Genomic DNA, 23063 nt, shown 5'->3' with positions numbered 1-23063 from the left:
CTAAAAGCAATTTTCTCAAGACATGATTAAAGTGGTGCAAACAATATCTGAAAAGAAGCATGAATGATAAGAACTATGGGTTCCATTTTAATCTGAGATTCCCACAAATTAACAGCTGTCACCTTCGGAGTTGGGTATGACACGTGAAGTGTTATTCTGTAGCTGGCACTCTGAGCGCCTCTGGCTTCTCCGCTCCGCTCTGGATAGCTGGCCAAGGATGATCTCTCGGGAGGTGCAGGAGAGAACAGAGACTAGGAGCGCCGCTGGGCTTCCCTAGGGGCTCAGCGGTAAAGGACTCGGCTGCCAACGCAGGAGGCGCAAGCTCAATCCCTAGGTCAGGACGAATCTTTGGAGGAGGAAAGGGCAGCTCACGCCAGTGTTCTTGCCTGGGAAATCCCATGGACAGAGGAGCCTGGCGGGCTACAGTAGTCCATGGGGTCTCAAAGGAGTCGGACACAACTTAGCAGCTGAACAAAAACCAGTGTTGTCATTAGAACAGTTCACGTGTAGTAAAGGCTTACCACATTCCTACTACTGGGCTTCACGCGTCTCTCGTTCAGTCCTCACAAGAACTCTATAAAATGGTTGCTGAGTTACACCTGTGAAAACTGAAACAGATACAGAAACGCACGTGGTCACAAGTCCCCCAAGAACTGTTGAGAGCCTTTGAGTTTCCAGAGCCCACACGACGCAACCACAAGCCTCCGTAACCACCGCCTCTGTGCTCCCACCCAGAAGGCACTCAGGACCTGCTTCACCAAACCATGTAGTCTCGCGGCTGTTTTAGCTAAGGCAGTAAGTGTTTCTGCAAAGAAAGAAATGTATTCCGTTGAGAGTTTTGTAAGTCGTCTCAAAATCATTTTTTTCCAATTGATCCTTCTTATCTTTTTTTCAAGACGCGTTTATCTTTGGCTGCGCCGGGTCTTTGTCGCCGCGCACGGGCTTTCCGGGGCTGGGACAAACCTGGTGGGGCTGCTCTCCAGGTGTGGAGCGCGGGCTGCGCCTGGAGGGGGCTCCTCTCATTGGGGAGCACGGGCACTCGAGGCGTGGGCTTCAGCAGCTGCGGGGCGCAGGCTTAGTTGCCTCTCGGAAGCGCGTCATCTTCCGGGACTAGGGGCTGAATCTGGGTCCCCCAGCATCTGTAGGCAGATTCTTAACCTCTGGACCAGCGGGGAAGTACTCCTGTAAAAAATAAAAAAGATGCTTATTTGCTGAGTACCATGGACAAAGGAGGAAGGGGTCCCTTCCTGCCCATCACCCAGCTCCCCCAGTCCCGCTTCTAAGGAAGAATATTTTCATGGTCTAAATTTCTCCCCCAGACCCGTAAGCCAAACGTTGTGTAACCATGAGAATTCCATCCTTGGTAGCTTATTCTATTCTGGGCATCTCAGACATTTTCCCTCTTCTCTTAAACGTTCTTTAGAAGTCTCTTTAGTGAGGATTCTAGGGTCAGTGGTCTCAGCGGTAGTTTATCTTCAAACATCCTTATCTGTGCTCTCATTTTAGAATTTAGTTCTGTTGAGTAGGCTATTAAAGGATGACATATATTTTTCATAGCAATTGAGAAATATCAATCCACTACCTTCTGGTTTCTGTTATCATTGCTGTTGAAAACGTCTTGGCTGAAATTTCATCCTTCATAGGTAATCCGTTTTTTCTCCCTGGCTCTTTTTTTTTCCCCCCTTAGTCTTTGGTGATCTGAAGCTTGATTGCAGTACATCTAAGGAGAGATTTCCATCTCTGTTTGTTTGTTTCTAATCTTGTTTGGGATTTGCTGAGCTTCACAATCTGAGGATGCCTTGTCCTGCATCACTTTCAGACATCTTTCACTCAGCATCTTTTCTAACATCGCCTCTCCCCTACTTTCTTCTGTCCTTCAGGAACTTCAGTTATGCATATGCTGACCTTTTCACTTTATCCTCCTTATCTCTGTGGTATGGTATTTTTACATCTCTTTAACACTCATAATTTTGTGTTACTTCTTGAGCTCTACCTTGCAACATACTAATTTTCTCTTCAGCTGGAGTTGGTCAGTTAGTTAGTCCCTGTGTTGAGTTTTAAGTTATTGCAGTTTTTATTTCTGAAAAGACTCTTTCCATCTTTTATATGCTTAGTTATCTTTCATTGTCTCTGGATCCTTATTCATATGTTCAGACTCCTTCTTCTATTTCTTTAACATATTGGGCATGCTTGTTTTGTGCTGTATGTCTATTAATTTCATCTGTAAGGCTTTTGGGGATCCGGGTCTCTTCTTTCCTGTTTGTTTGCTGAATCTCACACATAGTAGCTAATTTCTGTCTGTGTCTGTTTTCTCTCTGTGTGGTAGCGGGATGTTCGGGATGTTTGCTCTTTTTATCAGTTTTTGAAATCGAGTCTCTTTGTGTGTGTGTGTGGACGGAGGGCATTTTAATCAGTTCATATTTGTTAGAACCCTATCTGTGAGAATTCTTTAAAGCCTGGGGCAAGGGGGCTCTCTTCAAGGTCTGATTTCTATTTGCTTCTTCCAGGACCCTAGTAGACTCACTTTTCCATCTGGTAAGCCTTTGTTTTAGGTGAGTTCATTTTCAGATTACTTAAGTTACTGTTTTGTTGTGCTTCTAGAAATTGCCTTTTATATGTGAGGAAAGGCTTAGAATCATAGCATTTCTTAGGAAGGCATGGACGCTCCACCCGCAGGAAATCCAGGTGTTAGGTGCCAAGATTCTTTACGTCTCATCGCACACAGCCTTTTGACTCCACTTTTTAACCTTAACCACAACATAACCCGTATGTGAAAAAAAATGCATGCATCCAAAGCTTACAGCCTGATGCATTTTTACAAACTTGCTCAAGCTTGTTACAAGCTTGTTCGTGTGCTGCGGTGCTGCGCTCAGGCGCTCAGGCGCGTCTGGTTCTTTGCGACCCCGTGGCTGCAGCCTGAGGTTGTTCACAGCAACACTCACATCAAGAAAGAGAACGCCATTCGGTTCTCAGAAGGCCTCGCGGTGCCCTCTTCCTGTCACAGCCCAGCCCCTCCCCAAAGGTCACTGCCACCTGACTCCTCTTTCTCAGCTTTTTACAGCAGCTAAACGTTCACCGTGACATTCTACATGGCTGCCTGCAGCAAGGCAGATGGGCGCTGTTGAGAATAATGGGACTGCACGAGGTTCCTTCCCACTTCCAGTGGGTCTAACTTACATTTTCTTTATCACCACGTTATGTGGTGAAACATAATTCATTCCAACTTTAAAGCAATGCACAGACGGTTCCTGATCTGAACAATAGACCCTTCAAAATTCAGCCTCCTAACTCAAAGAATTTTTTTTTTTTTAACAGTGGTAGCAGGATATTTGCTCGGTTTTAGCCATCTATTCCCAAAAGCAAATACAGGGAAAATAAAAGCCTAATTAAAATGTGTTGCCTCATAAATGACTGAAAAGGAACAGTTTTAACCTTCTAAGAAAACGTGTTGACAGATATAACAAGGTGCACTGTCACTGCGTGTGAGACGTGATGTGAGATGATCGTTCGCACATGTTTATTTGAAATCCATGCAGTTTAATAGAGAATATAAAAGTAAAGCCTTTTAGAAAGTTTAGGGTTATTTTACATCTAGTTTGCAGAAATTATTATTGACGTCATTTTCTTTAATTAGAAGAGCTATTATAGCTGGAAGACCCAAACCCTAAAAATACTTCAGATTTCTAAAGTATTTTTATATAAACGTAGAAGACAAAAGTAGTTAAGAGTCAAGAGACTTCAGAATTACAACCTAGGTTTGCAGCCAAGTTCTACCAAGAACAGGCAGGTAACTGGGGGCTAATTGCCTAATACGTTGCTCAATTCTTCTTTGTAATACAGAATTGTAATAAACAGCAGAGTTGTAAAACATGTATTATAACAAATATACATGCCACTAACATGGAGTCCAGCATGCAGAAAGCCCTCAATAAACGGAGAGCTATCCTCATTTCTGAAGGCACAGATTAACACCACTTGGTTCTTAATCAGACAACATGGACCCTTTGTGCCTGCCTTTTTCTATCCGTCTGCATTGTTTCCGAACTTCAGCTGCATCATTGCATGTAAGACTAATTTGCTCCTTTTATTGATGTACAGATTTTTTGTTGTTGTTCAGTTGCTCAGTCGTGTCTGACTCTTTGCGACCCCATGGACTGCAGCATTCCAGGCTTCCCTGTCCTTCACCATCTCCTGGAGCTTGCACAAACTCCTATCTGTTGAGTCGATGATATCCAACCATCTCATCCTCTGTCGCCCCCTTCTCCTCCTGCCCTCAATCTTTCCCAGCATCAGGGTCTTTTCCAATGAGTCAGCTCTCCATTTCAGTTAGCTAAAGTATTGGAGCTTCAGCTTCAGCATCAGTCCTTCCAATGAATATTCAGAACTGATTTCCTTTAAGATGGACTGGTTTGATCCCCTTGCTGTCCAAGGGACTCTCAAAAGTCTTCTCCAGCACCATGGTCCAAAAGCATCTTTTCTATTGCTATTAGGCATTCCAGTTGGGGGGTATTACGAATAATGCTACTGTGAACATTCTAATTCTACCACATGTGTCTTGGGAACCACACGTTATATCTTACTGTTGAGCACATACCTAGAAGTAGAGTTGCTGAACCATAAGATTTGCATAAGAGCCAAACAGTTTTCCACCCAACAATACATGAGAGTTCCAGATGCTCGGCATCAGCAAGGCTTGGTATTAATATTTGCTGTCTTTTGCATTTCATTTATTCTGGTGAATGCGTAGTTGTATCTCACTGTGGTTTTAGTCTGTAGTTCCCTGATGACTAATGAAGCTGAGCACATAGACCCAGTATTGAGTCACTGTTGACCTTAAGTTTTCAGAATGAAACTAGTAGTGTCGTCTCAGACTCAGGTCCCAAGTGAGGACCAACCAGAGGCCATGGATAGATGTGGGTTTTTTTCTGAGAATTCCTCAAAGAAATAATGCTAAGACAAGGAACTTGCCAACTTACCCTGCGGTCTGTAAATACCTGTGAAGTGTGTTTTTAGCTTCTTTATTTTGAGGGCAGAGGCTCCTGGACCCCAGCAGGTATTGGATGACCAAGCACCACTTGCTACCTGTGCAGGCCCACGCTCTGTCCCTGGTTCTCTGCCGTCAGAATTAGTTCCTCCAGATCCACATACGCCTTAGGGTACCCAGCTCACTTACCTCTCTGATCTTAGCTCTTGCTCCCCTTTTCCCCAGAGAGGTCTGGCAGGATTCCCTATTGATCTGAAAGGATTTGATTCATCTTTTTAGTGTGGAAACGCTAGGTGATTTCAGGAATTGTAGTTCTCCGTTTTGTGCTGTGTGATCTACACTCCGGGCTCTGGACCTGAGTCACTCTCTGGCTTACTCAGGAAGAGGGCATGACTTCCTTTCCCAGCATGGTGACCCCACAGAGCTTTGTGTGAATATCCCCTCAGATAAATCAGCTGAAGCAGCAGCAGACCTCACTACTTCCCTGTTCTGGTGTGAAGAGGAGGATGGCTTCCCTCTTTCTTTCTCTTTTCTTTCTGTAGATGTTGAATCTACAACATCAGATCTTTTTAGAAAACTAGACTTGTAACCAATCAGATATAAATGGTAGAAACTGAAGATCACAAGATATTACCCAGAATCGAGAACATTCTGCCCTGTCTTCCACAAGAGAATGAGAATGATAAAGTAAATTAGCCCTCAAAGAAAGGAAAGGAAAAACAAATGAGGTAGTGTTGCTTAATTATTTATGAAGGCTCAACAAGCTGCTATATTTTCAAATGCTTCATTTTGTCAAACCTCTGACAATTTTTTCTTGGCTCATAAGCTTATTTTGAAAATAAGTGCCTTATACAGAGATTGCATATGAAATTAAAAATTTGAAATGCTGTAATCACACAGTTTACCATACACTCAAAAGCATTTACTGATTACAAATAAATAACTGAATTTGCCATCTTTTTTAAAAAATTTGCTTCTAAAATGACTTTTGACTTTAATTTTGCATTCTTAGATTATGTCCAACGGGAAGCATAATTCCTTCTAACCCAGCATCCTTTGAATGATTTTTATTTGAAATTAATCAAGTATCTCAGCTTGATTTCATTTACTGAAGTCTGCTAGAATATTTTCCCTTTTTAAACACCTTCACTGTATGAAATTTAGTGCATTTTGATATCCTCAATAAATGAAATGAAATAATATTCTTTCAAAAATTATGATGTCTCTTTTAAACATCCAAACTATTCTAGTTTGTTTTTCGTTACAGAAACAAATGCATTTTAAAAAGAGATGCCAACCTCTGTGAAAATGAAACCTTATATATTCACGTTTGCACCAATTTCCTCTGAGTTTTGTGAAGAAAACTAAACTGGAGACAGCACTCTCTGAAAACTCTTCGTCAGCCTTCCGTGATAATAAGTGCTTGGACTTCTGCACCTTAAAATCGACTGATTCCTTTCGTAACTGCCAGGAGCCTGAACCCTGACCTCCACCCATCGATACCTGTGTGAAAATTGATCTCCATTCATCTTGAAGACCACCGATGAACCAATCAGGACATTTGAAAGCAAAGGGAAACTGACACCATCTTAGCAAAAGAGAATTAGGTGTTGAAAGCAAATCACCAAGAGGCAAGACTCAGTTTGCTATTTATTGTCTGAGAACAGATGTAATCGGCCCCTTAAACAGAAGCAATGAACAGTACCTGTATCGACGAGCAGCATGACTTGGACCACTACTTGTTCCCAGTTATTTACGTCTTTGTGGTGATAGTCAGCATTCCAGCCAACATCGGTTCTCTGTGTGTGTCTTTTCTGCAGGCAAAGCAAGAAAACGAACTGGGCATTTACCTCTTCAGTTTATCCCTCTCGGACCTGCTGTATGCCTCTACTCTCCCTCTGTGGATCAATTATACTTGGAATAGAGACAACTGGACATTCTCTCCCGCCTTGTGCAAAGGGAGCGCTTTTTTCATGTACCTGAACTTTTACAGCAGCACAGCTTTCCTCACCTGCATCGCGATTGATCGCTACTTGGCAGTGGTCTACCCTCTGAGGTTCTTTTTCCTAAGGTCAAGAAAATGCGCATTCATGGCCAGCCTCACCATCTGGATTTTGGAAACCATTCTCAATGCTGTCATTCTGTGGGAAGACGAAACAGCTGTCGAATATTGTGATGCCAAGAAGTCTAACTTTACTTTATGCTATGACAAATATCCTTTGGAGAACTGGCAAATCAGGTTTAACTTTGCTAGGACGTGTATAGGTTATATGGTACCTCTGGTCGTTATAATGACTTGCAACAAGAAAGTTTACCAAGCTGTGCGGCAAAATCAAGCCACGGAAAACAGGGAAAAGAAGAGAATCATAAAACTACTTATTTGTATCACGGTGACTTTCATCTTGTGCTTTACTCCCTTTCATGTGATGTTGCTGATTCGCAGCATTTTAGAGCAAGACATGAACTTAAAAGAACAAGTGTTTGACCATTCCAAGTCCGGGAAGCAGAGTTATAAGATCTATAGAATCACAGTTGCATTAACAAGTTTAAATTGTGTTGCTGACCCAATCCTGTACTGCTTCATAACTGAGACAGGAAGATCAGATATGTGGAATATATTAAAGTTCTTTACTGGGAAGCTTAATAAACCAAAAAGACAAAGAAAAAGTGTACTTTCTGTATCTACCAAAGATACTATAGAATTAGACATCCTGGAATAGAACCAAGGTACATGTTTTTTAAAAATACGTGGTATTATGCCATCGAGATTATATTTTGCAAAGGAAACCTAAACGTGTGTTCCCATTGAGGGACAATTTTAACCCTAATGGAAATATTTTTTGAAAGGTTGTATAGCTCCCTGACTTTTATTAAATGAGAATTAAATAAAACTGAATATTTTCCTAATGACTTGGGGTCATTATTGTCCGTGGCAGTTGTTTTTGTGTCTGTGCTCTAATCTCTCAGGGAGTGATAGGCTGTACTGGACTGTGAGTTTTTAAAGTGGTAACCGTGGTGTGTGGTCATGGTGATTTTCCCACTCCTATGGATTTCAGACCATCACTCCTCCCAGTCACATGCACTTGCTTCCAACAACACCTACAAATACTGCTTCTCTCTGTCTCCTTAGTTAACGAAGATTTATTGAGCCCACTCTATGTACCAGGCTTTGTGCTAAGTAGTGAGGTTACAAGAGAAATGATCTAAAAAGTTTTTTGAACCTTATACAATCACTAAGTCACTAGCTTGTAAGAGCTCTTTATAAAAGTAAATTGTCTCTGAGTGAGAGTCTGAAGGCCTCATCCGCGATATAAAGGACATGAGCTTTGTAAAATTTCCTTCAGCTACTCAGAGAACTTTTTACCTTCTTTAAAATCATCATGTTAAAAAGTTTGGCTCTTTCAAAATTTCTTAACTGAAGTGTTTTTTTAAGAATTTTAAACATTTTCTAATCCTATTCTTCCCTCTTCCTTCTCTGTCTTATCCATTTTTCTAGTACCCAAAACTGATCAGCTAGCAAATATCTTGGTATCATTTGTGTCTTCACATTAGGAAAAAAAAAATCCAATAACAAAAAAAGACTAATAATTAACTTCTAGATATACACTGAAGAAAACCAGTTAGTGCCCAAACTGACTCCATCTTCTGTTAAAGCTGTCCATGACCATTTGGGTGCACAAGAGAAAACCACCTTGCTTTGAGGCCCCAGGTGCTTTCTCTGATCTTTGCACTTTTCTGATCAGAAAGTTTCTGGAAAATTAGTAGATTGTTTCGGGCACCCTGAGATACATTTATGTATGCTTAAAGGTCAAAGATACATCAGTGAAATGAAGAGTGACTAAAAGTGTTTGGGCTGCTTCATTCATTCTTGATAAATTATTGGCAGCCGGCACATTGAATCTGTGTTAAAGTGAAAGATCCGGGAAATCTTGCCCACATTTGGAAACTCAGACATAGATTGTCTTGTCCAAGATCACATAGTTCCTTGGAAGCAGCTGTAATTCAGTTGCTAAATCATGTCAGACTCTGTGACCCCATGGACTGCAGCACTCCAGGCTTCCCTGTCCTTCACTGTCCTCCAGAGCTTGCTCAAACTCATGTCCATTGAGTCGGTGATGCCATCCAATCATCTCATCCTCTGTCGTCCCCTTCTCCTCCTGCGTTCAATCTTCCCCAGCATCAGGGTCTTTTCCAATGAGTTGACTCTTCACATCAAATGGCCAAAGTATTGTAGCTTCAGCTTCAGCATAAGTCCTTCCAATGAATATTCAGGCTTGATTTCCTTTAGGATTGATTGGTTTGATCTCCTTGCTATCCAGAGTCCTGTCTTAACACCCTAGAATCCCAAATTCACTTCAGTTGCTTTTCCTCCTTTGTGTTTTTTTTAAAAACATACCATTTCATTTTTCTTGTTTATTTTTATTGAAGTGTAGTTGATTTGCAATGTTATTAATTCCTATTGTACAGCAAAGTGATTCCGTAATACTTGTAAATATATATACACTATTTTTCAAATATTCTTTTTCATTATGGTTTATCATAGCATTTTTTTAGTTAGAGGATAATTGCTTTACAATGTTGTGTTAGTTTCTACTGAAAAACAGTGTGAAGCAGATATACGTATATCCCCTTCCTCTATATCTACCATATCTTTTGTTAGGGATGCAAAAGGCATATACACATGGAGAGTAGCTCAGGATAGTCATTGGATTTAGACCAGAATAAGGAGAAAACAAGAGGTATTTCATGAATCAATACCTTTGGAAATAAATCATACAGATAGTAATTAAGCTGATCTGTTAAAGAGAACTGATTAGAAATTGACCTCAGTTGGTTATATCAAAAGATACGGCAAATAAAAATTTGTGGCCCCCTTAGAATGTTCTACTTAATGATTAACAACAAAATCACTAATTTAACATGTTATGAGATAAGTTCCAAAGTAAATCAGGCTGTCAAAACCTTTGAGCGGGGCCAACCATGGAGAACACATGTTAGGAAGATGCTTGTATGATTTAGGGCAAAGTCCTCTAGGTATCTTGTGGTTCAGCTGGTTAAGAATCCGCCTGCCCTGCGGGAGCTCTGGGTTCAATCTCTAGGTTGGGAAGGTCTCCTGGAGAAAGGAAAGGCTACCCACTCCAGTATTCTGGCTGGAGAATTCCATGGACTGTATAGTCCCTGGGGTTGCAAAGAGTCGGACATGACTGAGCAACTTTTTCACTTTCATTCTCATCTTCATCAGGATTAGTGGATATCTACCCAAGTGATGGAATACCCAACAATGGAAACAGTGATAGACTTTACTTTCTTGGGCTCCAAAATCACTGTAGATGGTGTCTGCAGCCATGAAATTAAAAGATGCTTGCTCCTTGGAAGAAAAGCTATGACCAACCTAGACAGCATATTAGAAAGCAGAGACATTACTTTGTCAACAAAGGTCCATCTAGTCAAGACTATGGTTTTTCCAGCAGTCATGTATGGATGTGAGGGTTTGACCTTAAAGAAAGCTGAGCACCGAAGAACTGATGCTTTTGAACTGTGGTGTTGGAGAAGACTCTTGAGAGTCCCTTGGACTGCAAGGAGATCCAACCAGTCCATCCTAAAGAGAATCAGTCCTGAATATTCATTGGCAGGACTGATGCCGAAGCTGAAACTCCAATATTTTGGCCACCTGATGCGAAGAACTGACTCATTGGGAAAGATTCTGATGCTGGGAAAGATTGAAGGCAGGAGGAGAAGGGGGCGACAGAGGATGAGATGGTTGGATGGCATCACAAACTTGATGAGTTTGAGCAAGCGTCAGCAGTTGGTGATGGAGAGGGAAGCCTGGAGTGCTGCAGTCCACAGGTTGCAAAGAATCGGACATGACTGAGCAACTGAACTGAACTGACCTGACCCAAGTGATAGCCCCTGGAGGGACTCTAGGGGTAGGAATATAGCAACGTGAGCTGGTCAGGGCTGGGTCCCACACACCGTGGCTGTGGTTACTTCCTCCAGATGTTTCAACAAGTGCATTATGATAACCGAAGGAGCTTTGCTGTTGGTTCCACATTCTCAATAGAGCCTGCTCCCAGGAATTCACAGCTGCGAGGAGGCACAGCATGGTCATCACCATAACAGAGAGGCAGAGTCCAGTTTTACTTGGCTTAAACTTTTTATTTTTGTTTCCTTTTTAAAAATATTATTTTTTATTTGAATGAACTCAATTAGACATCTAGGATAGGCTAGCAAAGGGACTGAGAACAGGTTTCTTAAATCTCCATTTTTTCCCTACCTCGTCTGGGGGAAGCTTCACAGGTGATGTCTAAGTGCTAGTCGCTCAGTCGTGTCTGACTCTTTGTGACCCCACGGACTGTAGCCCACCAGGCTCCTCCATCCATGGGATTCTCCAGGCAGGAATCCTGGAGTGGGGAGCCATTCCCTTCTCCAGGGGATCTTCTTGACCCGGATCGAACCTGGATCTCCTGCATTACAGGTAGATGCTTTACCATCTAAGCCACCACAGGTGAAGAACAAGTTAAAAGACATAAAAAATAACCACCTCATTTTGTTCAAATTACACACCATCCCCAGGAGCATCCTGAGAAAATCTCCCTTTCCAACCTGATTTATTCCCTTTTTCCAATTTAAGCTAAACACTCTCCCCGAGATACTATATTTCTAATCTTTCATGCTATGATCAAATAAGCAGTCATTTGCCAATTACTTCTCTTGACTTTATCCACTTTTAATTAGCAAGTACCTATTTTAAAGTGCAATTTGTAATACACAGCATGTAGGCATTTCATTTCATGACGTGTTTCTCTTGTCCCGGGCTTGGGTCCCCCTAGTTATCAGTGTCGTCGGTCATTCATGCACGGGGCTTCTGCTCTTTTCTGGTGAAACCCATCCGCAGGTTGCTATGGAAACACAGCAGCTATTATAACACCCTGACCCAGGAAGGTCTTTGTGATAAGAGGTGTCTCTGTGTAGTTCATCAGGTGACCCTGCCGTGAATCAGAAGTCTGTTCCCACAATAGACACAACAGCACACAAATAATCCATATTCATAGACACACACAAGCAGCTCACAACATCTCACAAAACAAAGGGGCAAAAATTCCCTGGGGCCTTTCTCTCTGTTTTTGTACTGTTTCGTAAGAGGTCTAGCGTGCTGCAATCCGTGGGATCACAAAGAGTCAGACACAACTTAGCAACTGGACAGCAGCCACAGCAACAAGGAGAACACATATGACCTCTTTGCCTTCTGAAATAATGCACAGGTGGGTGTTTCACTTCCTTGTTTGCTGAATCAGCAGCGGGGAGACATTGCGAAGAGTCTTCCCTCCTCTTCCCTCCTCCCATCCTTTTCCTTCAACCCAGAGTGGCTGCCAAGGAGGCCGTGGTAAGGAAACGCATGTACACGTTGTTTCCATTGCTCTGCTCTTCTGAAAATATCCAGTTGTGACTGGGAGATTTTATTTGCCATGTCCTGAGCAGACAAGCTTTGGGGGGAAATAATAGAAGATCAGTTTGAAAGAAAGCAGGGGTGTCCAGTTTAATTCTCCATTCACAGTGTAAATACCTGATTCAAGTTAAATTTTTTTTTCTTTTATTCTTTGGCATTTCATACCCTTACTGATGGAGCGACAGGGTTGTTTTTCAGTTGCATTAAGTGAATGCCCCTTTTGTGCAGGAATAAGCTGACAAAGGCAACACAGGGTTAAGCGCAGGTGAAGGAAAAGTGATGTGGAGTTAAGATTCCTCTTCTTTTTCCAAGATCCTTTTTTGACATCACCTGTTGCTAGCCAAGAAAATCCACATAGCCTCCCTGTCCGTAGCCAGCAGGTGGTGGTCGTGTTCTGTTCAGGACCTCGTAGCTCACAGCTGCCACTCCCCAGAAGCAGAGAGGAGCTTGGAATGACATTTTTACAACCAAGAAACAAGCAAGATTCCCTATGAATTGGAAGTGAGTGGGGGCAAGTGCTGAAATTCAGTTTGTATTCTTTATGTTTTTGCTTTCTAGAGAGCTTGGTAACCATTAGATAGTTTCGCTTGGTTTGGGTGTCCGTGGTGGCTTAGTTGGTAAACAGACCTCCTACAAAGACCTGGGTTCAATCCCTGGGTTGGGAAGATTGCCTGGAAAAGGAAATGGCAACCCACTCCAGTATTCTTGCCTGAAAAACTCCATGGACAGTGGAGCCTGGGGGACTAATGTCCCTGGGGTCACAAAAAGTTGGTAACAATTTAACAACAAAGATCAGACCAAATTCCCTATGTGATTCTAGTTTGTTTTTCTTTTTCCCCCAAGCTGGTTAAATTAGTCAGTTTACACGTGAGAGAACACAGACTGAATTGCATAATTTCTGCGTGATTGTGGCAATAACATTGATGACTTGCTCTAATTTAGTTATCTTACCCACTGAAGAAAATGCTGGCCACCTTTCACATGAAGAGAAACACAAAATAGGAGCTGGGAGCTGTTTGCAGTTTTGCCTATGGTGATGAAATGAAAATCCATGAAAGTCAAGATGTAATTCAGTATATGTGTGACTTTCCATTTCTAATTTATTATTGTTAGATCTCAGCACTAAAAACTTACATCTGCTATTTTGAATTGTTTAAATCTGTTCTTCCCCAAAGAATAGTAATACAATCATGTTCTAGTTTAACAGTATTTGCATATCATTTAACATATTATGGCCTATAATTTACTTTTCCTCTGCCTACAATTTTCATAAGCTCTTTATGAAGCACCAGCGGATTTTTACACATTTAAAAATAGATTATGATTCCTCGAATAATGTTACAATTAGGTGTTCAAAAAGCAAGTCAATAAAGGAATAGGCTGGAGAAGCCTCCGTGCCACCACTCAGGGCGAGCTTTAGAATAAATTATAAGTGTCATTATCTAGGAAGTGTGTGCTTAATTAATTGCAAAATCAAATACAATCAAGAAACCTCACTCTGCAGTGACTAGAATTGCCGATGCTATGAAAAATATTAACTTTGGTTCCCAGAATTTCATTGATCCTTCTTGGAAATGTAATTGAACTTGTAAACATTCTTCTAAAAGAATCCTTTTCAAAATTACTGCAAAATTTCTGGTCTTGGCTCCAAGACTATTGACACTTCCTAACAGATAGATGAACTTGGAAACCCTGAATTCTTTGGATGATTAGTGAATTCAATCACAGGCCTGCAATAACGGACTAAAAAGTGCCTCTGTAGGAATGTCATAGAGAGACATCCCGGCAATCTTAGAGGCGGGCACATAACAACAGGTGCCAGCTCCATGAAGCTGTCTTAGTGTTTTTAAATACATAGATAACAAAAAGCCCTCTGTCATACCACTCACCCACTCACGGAAATGACACTGATGCTGAGGAAAGCTATTTTGAAAGCTATTGCTTTGGGGCAATGCCTTCCCTGCTTGTCTGTCCTTTACCCAAGAAGGGAGCTGGGACGCCCTGCGCTCCAAAGGACTATAAGATGGAAAGACCTAGCGCCTTCCAGCACTCACCTGGCTCCCCTTGGGTGAAAAAATTGCCCAGCAGGGTCTGGAATAAGCAGGGATTCTTTCTCTTGCTCTACAAACCTTGCCCCGACCCCTAAAAGGACTATTGCTAAGGGTGTTCTCTTGATAATCAGAATTGTTTGTTAAGTGATAATAAGTCATTTAGTGGAATCAACTAAAAATGGTACAGTTTCACTCTTGATTCTAACTCCAGAGTTAGGTTTCTGAAACCCTTGGCACTATTTGTATTTTCAGTTGAAAATTCTTAAGATTATATGGAAAAATAAGGTTAAGAAGAAATAGTTTTCTTTTAAGAAAGTTTTAATTAATATTTCTTACATTTGTTAAAGTGAAATAGAAACAAATATTAGCAGTGATATTTTAAATTGGTAAAAAATAGGAATTATTTGGATTAGCATCTATCATTCTTTGCTCAAGAGAATTCTTTTAGAATATTTTTTCTTTAAATTTGTATCAGATGTTCATAAATGGACTAAATTTTGTTGCAAACTATGAAATGGCTTGTGGGTCTCTTCTCACTCATTCAGTGTTACAAAACACTTAGTTAGAACACCCAGCCCCCAGACCACCAAGCTACAGGAAATTCCATTTCAGTCATCACTGGGCTGTCCTTTTTCAGGTTTACGCCAGAATCAGAGATTTAATGACGCTAAGAAAATGAAGGAGGAAACCTGGATTTCCAGTCTCTAATGGTCTCCAGCGACAATGACGTTATCTAAGCTTTCAATAGTTCTTTGAACCTCTGTTGTTCTTTGCTGCCTCCCTGACTATCGTGAGGCCCAGAGCTCATTGACAAGATGGACTAGAAGCCAGCCAATGATCCACAAACCTATCCATCAGGTAGACATTCTCTTCAAAACCCATGTGGTTCTTGGCTTCAGGGGTGGAGCCGGTACATAAGTGAAGCTGATCAAAGTCGCTCAATCCATCGATGGGCCTCTAGGTTGCTTCCCTGGTATTGTAAATAGTGCTGCAGTGAGCCCTGGGGTACACGTGTCTTTTTGAATTATGGTTTTCTAGAGCCTGTTATATACAGTGAAGTAAGTCAGACAGAGAAAAACAAATAACATATTAATGCATATATGTGAAATCTAGAACAATGGTACTGATGAACCTATTTGCAGGGCAGGAATAGAGATGCAACTCAGAGAACAGACTTGCGGACACAGCAGGGGAAGGAGAGGGTGGAAAGAACTGAGAAAGTAGCGTAGACATGCATCCACTACGGAGAAGGGGGCGACAGAGGGTGAGATGGCAGGAGGGCATCCCTGACCCAATGGGCGTGAGTCTGAGCAAGCTCTGGGAGCTGGGGGTGGACAGGGAGGCCTGGCGTGCTGCAGCCCATGGGGTCACAAAGAGTCGGACCCGACTGAGCAAAGGAACTGAACTGATGTGTAAAATCGATAGCTGGTGGGAAGCTGCTGTATAACACAGGGAGCCCAGCCTGGTGCTCCGTGATGACTTGGGGGGGTGGGGGGGGAGGCTCATGAGGAGGGGGTATGTATAGTTATGACTGATTTGAGTTGTTGTACAGCAGAAACCCACACGACAGTATAAAACAATTATCCTCCAACTTAAAATTAATTTAAAAAAAGTATTTCAATCCCCAAGAACAGTGATTGGTTCAGTGTGTCCAGGTGAACTCAGAACACTGCACAAAGGCTCCTGCTTTCACTCTGGAGGTAGGCTACCGGCCATGGGGTCGCAAAGAGTCAGACTTTACTCACTTACTTACGTCACATGCAGACAAGTCTCTTGGAACCTCTGCGGCCATTCTGTGATCATGAAATAGCCAACACATGGAAGCCACGAGAACTCAGGGACTCAGAGCCCTGAAGCTGGCTCTTCTCTCACACTGAGATGGCAGTGACAGGGGCCACATCGGCTTCCTTATTCTATAAGTCCATCTGAGTCAGGCCCTTTCTTGAACCCCAACACGTCCTAACAGAATGTGGCGCGTGGCAGTAAGGGTGATGTAAGTTACAGGCTAAGACTGTCAGTAAACAGGGCTGCAGAGGTCTGAAGGAGAAGGTGACGGAACAGCTCCAGCTTATGAAATTAGCAGCCCTTGTTATTAAATGGCTGCAAAACAGCTACCTAAACTGTTTTCTGCTACTACCCAGGACTCAGAAAATGCCCACCAAGGCTCTCACATCAGGGAACTTTTAGGAAAACTTCAAGACATTGGAGTTTCTGGCCTTCTTTTTACACGCAATAAGGTACCACAAGAAAAAGATACACTAATATAATTTTTTGTGAGAGCTTGCCTGATAGATTTTCAAATCTAGAAAATACTGCTACCCAAGGGACCTATCCACTGAAGCAATGAGTTTTCATGCTTCAGGAAAAGGAAGGTTGTGGGGGCGGAATTTTAGTTAGAAAAAGGAAGCCAGTATTAATTGTCTCTAGAGAGCGATGTCTCAAAAGCCAGACATTATGGAGAAAGAAAAGAATTTTGAAATCCCCTGCACTCCCATTTCATATCAAGAACCAGGCGCAGATGACTTAAATTTGGAGTTTTCTTTAAGCCAAGGGAAGTGATGATACAGTTTTGATATAAACGAAAGTTCCTGTTACACAAGAAAGTAGAAAAGCCTGGCCACCTGACCCCGGTGGGCCACAGGGAGGAGGCAATAAAAAGTAGAATGAGGACCTCAGAGCAAATGTTGAACCTCTTGGCCTGGGGAGTTTCTGCTGAATCTCAGAAACTTCAGAGTGTGTAGGGGAGAATAGTTAAGGCGAAGAATGTGCTTTCCCTGCAGGCAGCTGCAAGCCTCTGGGGGAAGTTATGTGTTCACCCTGATGCACAGCAGTGGGTACAAAGCTAGAGGTGAGCATACAGCTGTGCAGGCTGAGCACTGCTCAAGAAAACCGGCGTCTACAGGGCACCTCACGGTCCACGGACATTGTAGATCGCACGCTCATTGTGGCAGTTTCAGAGCATATGGCAGCAGTGTGTTCTAACCAGATCAGTGTGAAATGTTCCATCACTGAAAGGAAAGTGTCTTAAGGAAGACACATTTTTTTCTCATTTGCATAGAATGCCATGTGAGAGGCTTAATCTTGCCTTTCTCCTGCCACAGCAAAATAATGTAAACCTCTTTCACTCCAGAGCCTTTATGGGAGGAGCTGAGAGAGATGGAGTGTATTTGAAAGATTCAGCATTCACCCCAAAGTAGCTGAGTTAACCCAATGAAACAGTTTAAGCAGGAAGAGGTGAAAATAACTTTTATTCACAAGCAAAATAATTTTTTTGTACCTTGCTACCCAACAAGAGAAATATCAACAACCTCAGATATATGGATGATACCATTCTAATGACAAAAAACAAAGAGGAACTAAAGAGCCTCTTGATGAGGGTGAAAGAGGAGAGTGAAAATGCTAGATTAAAACTCAACATTCAAAAAACTAAGATCATGGCATCTGGTCCCATCTCATGGCAAATAGATGGGGAAAAAGTGGAAACAGTGACAGACTGTATTTTCTTGGGCTCCAAAATCACTGTGGACAGTGACTGCAGCAAGGAAACTAAAAGATGATTGCTTCTTGGAAGGAGGACAATTACAAACCTAGACAGCACATCAAAAAGCAGGGACATCACTTTGCTAACAAAGGTCCATATAGTCAAAGCTCTGGTTTTTCCATTAGTCATGTACAGATGTGAGAGTTGGACTATAAAGAAAGCTGAGCGCCAAAGAATTGATGCTTTTGAACTGTGGTGTTGGAGAAGACTCTTGAGAGTCCCTTGGCCTGCAAGGAGATCCAACCAGTCCATCCTAAAGGAAATCAATCCTGAATATTCATTGGAAGGACTGATGCTGAAGCTGAAGCTCCATACTTTGGTCACGTGATGGGAAGAGCTGACTCATTGGAAAAAACCCAGGACTGAACCCAAGTCTCCCAAATTCAGGTATGTTCTTTACCATCTGAGCCACCAGGGAAGCCCATAGCAACCTCTGGTTTGTAGTCAAATTGGTCAGAAGTTGCGGGTACCCTGGGCTGCACCTCGTGGTGACAGGCCTCTGAAGGGAGCAGTGTTCTGGGACCGAGTCCTCAGCCTGTGGCCTCTGACGCTGTGTCTCCAAGCAGACGGTGTCAGAATTGAGTTACACTGGACGACACCCAGCCGGTGTGGCAGAGGATGGCTTGTTGTCAGTTTGGTGACCAGCAGTGCCAGAAGCGGAGTGTTTCGGGTGAGTACTAAACGACACACGCAGGACACACACGTAGTAAGGAAACCTGGGTAGGTTTCATCTATGAAGCCTCATTCCCAGAGATTCTGGTCCATCAGGACCGGGGTGAGGTCTGAGAATTTGTATTTCTGATGAGTTTCCCAGTACCCTTGAGGAGGGTGGGCCACTTGTTGAGATATCCGCTCTCGCCGGGGTCCAGCCCCTGCAGGATCCAGGGAAACCCGAAGGAGGAACGGTGTTGGCGATTGATTTAGAGAGAGAAGGAAAGAATGTTATAGATAAGAAAGTAGAGGAGAGAAAGAGGCTGATATTCCTTGGTTTACATAGAAAGCCAATAAAACTCCAAGACAAGAAGTTTGCCCTCTTCACGGAGGCCACAGGTGCCCTCCCAGTCTCCCGAGGGAGTGAAGACGCAGAACGTCTTCCGGTTCAGGTCTTAGAAACCCAGGCAGATAAGTGAACGCAGGGAGCCCCTATGCTCCAAGGGATCAGCCTGAAAAAAAAAGAGGGAGAGGGAGAGAGAGAGAGAAAGAACGATAGAGAGAAGAAAAAACATGGGGTGACCAAGCTGCTTCAGTAAGCGAGGCCCAAAAGCTTTATCTTTTAAAAGGTACTTTTATACCTTGCCTTATACATAGAGGGAAATGAAAGACGCAAGGTCATACAGAGTCAGCCCAACATTCCAGCAGTTTTGCCCTTATCGAAACCAGGATGTTTTTGCATACCTTTTCCACAAAAGATGTTGTGTACAGTATCTTCTGGCCTTGGAGGCCTGTGAACATTTTATGACCCTCTTTTGATAAAGGCTGCTCAACCAGAAAACTTATTTTCCCTCAAAGTGTTTTTTTTTTAAAAATATTTTTAATCTATGTCAGCCTCAGAAAATGCCAAACAGAGTTAGGTTTTTCACAGAGCAAAGGTGCAGTGAGTTACAAGAAAGAACCAATTAGCTCAAAAGTCTGATATGGTTAAATTCAAGGCTACACGTGTTTTTCTAGCCTTCTCACTATGTTAACTAATGCATTCCCAGGTGCACTGTGGATAAGAGATATGGGAACTTAGCAACAAGCACTGGCCCAATAATGAAATCCTACATCAGCACTAGCACTACTCTAATAACTTTTAACTCTTTCAAAGGCTCTATGTTTTAGGTTTTCTGTGCCTCTCACAGTTAGGAGGCTGTAAATAATCACGAGTAGCTGTAAGAGTCTGGATATACCTGCCGAGCAAGCTAGAATGCTAACAGAGGGGGTTTGATTTGAAATATTCCTCTCATGTCCAGGAGACTTATTAGCTATAGCCCTAAGTTGATTTTTTTCAGAGATAGGTGGTCAGGGTTAGCCCCCTGTTAATGTCAGAGGAGTTGGTGAAAGTCACGAACCAGTAAAACAGACAGATTCTGGTTTGGGGGTAGATGCTCGAGAAAGCCTAGGGAGCCCCTGAGTCCTGAAGCCTTGCTTAACAGTTCTCTTCCACATGACCCTGTCATGGGTGGGATCTCCCGTGGTGGCCTCCGGCACACTCTGATGTCATGGCACCCTCCCCTCTCCCAGGCCTTTCTTCATCAATTTCGACCAACTGGGGCTTCCCTGGTGGCCTGGGTGGTAAAGATTCTGCCTGCAATGCAGGAGTCCTGAGTTCGATCCCTGGGTTGAGAAGATCTCCTGGAGAAGGGAATGGCGATCCATTCCAGTATTTGTGCTTGGAGAACTCCTTGGACAGAAGAGCCTGGCAGGCTATAGCCCAGGGGGATCAAAAAGAGCCAGACACAACTGAGCGACTAACACACTCAGATAAAAAATAGTGAAGGTAGAACTACATAACCACGGGCAGTGAGTGTGTCTGTGGTCCCTCCTATCCCCAAGGCATATCCCTACCTGATCTTTGCTAAAAGACAGACATCTTTATCTTTCAAGAAGTGTTCAGATAGGTTTCTGGCTATGGTTTTAACTTGCAGAATTGAAAGAAAGCAGTTAGACTGGACGCTGCACAATTTTAAGATGCTGTACAACCTCTCTGATCTCACAGCTCTGTGGTGCAAGCCCCATTTGGTTCTCCTGTGAATGGTTCCACCTCGGTCTCCCTCCACCAGGCCAGAGCTGTTTGAGAGCAGAAACCACACTTTCTTCGTCTGTGTGTCTCTTCCAAGCCCACACTCAGTTCCCTTTCTAGAAACAAACATGAAGTTTTTCATAGTCTAGATGTAACCGGAATCATTTTTAGAAGATATTAGATGAGTCCACTTTCCATTCTCACGTGAGTGATGTTCTGTCATCATTAAAGCCCAGGTTACTGTCCAGGAAAAAGGAAGGAGGTATCAAAGAACTACAATCTGTGAAAGAAGATATTGCTTGCTGATGCCCCCACTGGGTAGAAAGATGAAGCAGATAAACCTTCTGATTCTAGGAGGAAGCCGTGAAGTCGAGAAAACTGGAGTGAGAGGGTGCGTGCCTCTGGGGTCAGATGGAGAAAAGTCAACGAGGAAAGCCAGAAGCAGAGGGACCTGTCCTGCTTGGGACTCAGAGAGGAGACCTTCAGGGAACTCTTCAAAAAAAATAGAAAATGGCAATGGAAGAGAAACACAGACACTGCGGCAAGCCATGAGGGCGCTGAGAGAGGTGCCCGGGAGGTCAGCTCGGGAGGCGGGGAGGGCGTCCAAACACTGTTATGTGCTCCTGTTGGGGAAACACTGACCGAAACAGCCTGCCTGGTCAGGTATCATAGCAACCATTTGCGTGAGTTGTCTTATGACAGGGAACAAGCACCACCAGCCGGGAGAATTCCGGAAAGTTCAAAAGGAGACACCAGTCCATATGTCCTACCTCCCTCCCAGGATCTTCTGGCAGGAACCCACCCTGGCTGAGCAGGGTGTGCACCATCGGGAAGGACCCTGAGTCAGAGTAATTGGCCAGAGACAATCTAGAAACCAATCCCATCACCATAAAACCAGAGACCACGAGCCACACGGCAGAGAGCTCTCCTGGTTCACTGACTGCTTACTCCCAGGCACCCCTTCTCAATCAAGTCTCTTGCTTTGTCAGCACATGTATCTACGGGACAATTCATTTCTGAGTGTTAGACAAGAGCCCACTCTCCGGCCCTGGGAGGGGTCCCCCCTCTAGTAGCACTCCTAGAAGTGGAAAGGTGCAGGAGTGAGGAGGGCAATGGGAACACCATGGATCGCTCTAGGGGCGCATGGGGGCGGGAGTGATCCCGGGGCAGAGGCTGGATGGTAACGGAGATCCAGAGGATCCCCAGGATGAAAAAAGGTGTCTGAGATCCAGGCCACCTGCAGCTCTGGTGAGCACCTAGGTAAAGGAAAATCCCTGGACCCCCACAGACCAGCACAGGACAAGTCACGCTGACGGCAGTGTCAGCGGTTCTACCAGGAGGGTCCCAGGGGGTGGGCAGGACACCGCCTCAAAGGCTAGAGTGGACCAGGGGATGACCCAGGACCAGCAGGGGAACACCACCCTCCTCCTCATCACGGAGGACCCGGGAGCTTCCCTTCCACTTGGGGAAACAGAGCAAGACCCTGTGGTCCAGTCTATCCCCACCACCACCTCCACCACTTCCTGTGCCAGCCTCCTGCCCGTGGAAAAGGTTAGTCAAAGAGTAAGTTTAATCAGATAAATGAGAACATGCAAAGATGAAGGAAAGCGATCAAAGGAAACCAAATAATAATGATGTTCTCATTAAGTGCAGTCAAGGACTTTGGGTTCCTCCTCAAGGGCTCTGTGGGTTCCTCCAACCCACTGCAGTGTTCTTGCCTGGAGAATCCCGTGGACAGGGGAGCCTGGTGGGCTGCTATCCATAGGGTCACACAGAGCTGGACATGACTGAGCAACTTAGCATGCATGCACGCACTGGAGAAGGAAATGGCGACCCACTCCAGTGTTCTCGCCTGGAGAATCCCAGGGACAGAGGAGCCTGGTGCACCGCAGTCTATGGGGTCACACAGAGTCAGACGCGACTGAAGCAGCTTAGCAGCAGCAGCAGCAAGGGCTGATAATAGTCTGAGCCGCACCTTGTGAGCTGTCTTATAGACGCTGAAGCCCCTCCAGGCAGAGCTAGCTCCACGATGACCAGACTGTAGCCTTGGCCTAAGCTGTCGCAATTCCGAGAATTGGCCTCACAGAAACAGAAATAAGCCAACCTCGCAACTGAAGATTAACTGTACCTGAAACAATCAAGATGACTCTGGTCAACCACTGCTGACCAATCTGAGGATGACTGTCAGAGCTGACTGTGCTCTTTCTGCACATAGCCCCCCTGCCTCTGTCTATAAAATCTCTTGCCCCACAGGTTGCCAGTTGAGGGAGTCCGTCTTTGGTCAGATGTCCACCCTCTCTCCAACCCCCAGTTGCCAA

General features: G+C 43.7%; 1 protein-coding gene across 1 annotated transcript; it reads left to right on the top strand.

The window, feature by feature from the left end:
* The first annotated feature begins 6382 nt into the window (after nucleotides 1-6382).
* On the top strand, nucleotides 6383-7891 carry GPR65 (G protein-coupled receptor 65). The gene has a single exon (XM_040227522.1). It carries the CDS (start codon nucleotides 6679-6681, stop codon nucleotides 7702-7704), a length of 1026 nt encoding a protein of 341 aa, XP_040083456.1. The 5' UTR covers nucleotides 6383-6678; the 3' UTR covers nucleotides 7705-7891.
* The last annotated feature ends 15172 nt before the right edge of the window (nucleotides 7892-23063 follow it).

The sequence above is a fragment of the Oryx dammah genome, unplaced genomic scaffold, assembly GCF_014754425.2.
Source record: "Oryx dammah isolate SB20612 unplaced genomic scaffold, SCBI_Odam_1.1 HiC_scaffold_26, whole genome shotgun sequence".
Taxonomy (NCBI): domain Eukaryota; kingdom Metazoa; phylum Chordata; class Mammalia; order Artiodactyla; family Bovidae; genus Oryx; species Oryx dammah.
This window is presented reverse-complemented; position numbering and strand designations above follow the sequence as displayed.

Bases quoted from the DNA above. Each gene is read 5' to 3' on its own strand.
- GPR65 (XM_040227522.1), top strand. From the start codon at position 6,679: ATGAACAGTACCTGTATCGACGAGCAGCATGACTTGGACCACTACTTG.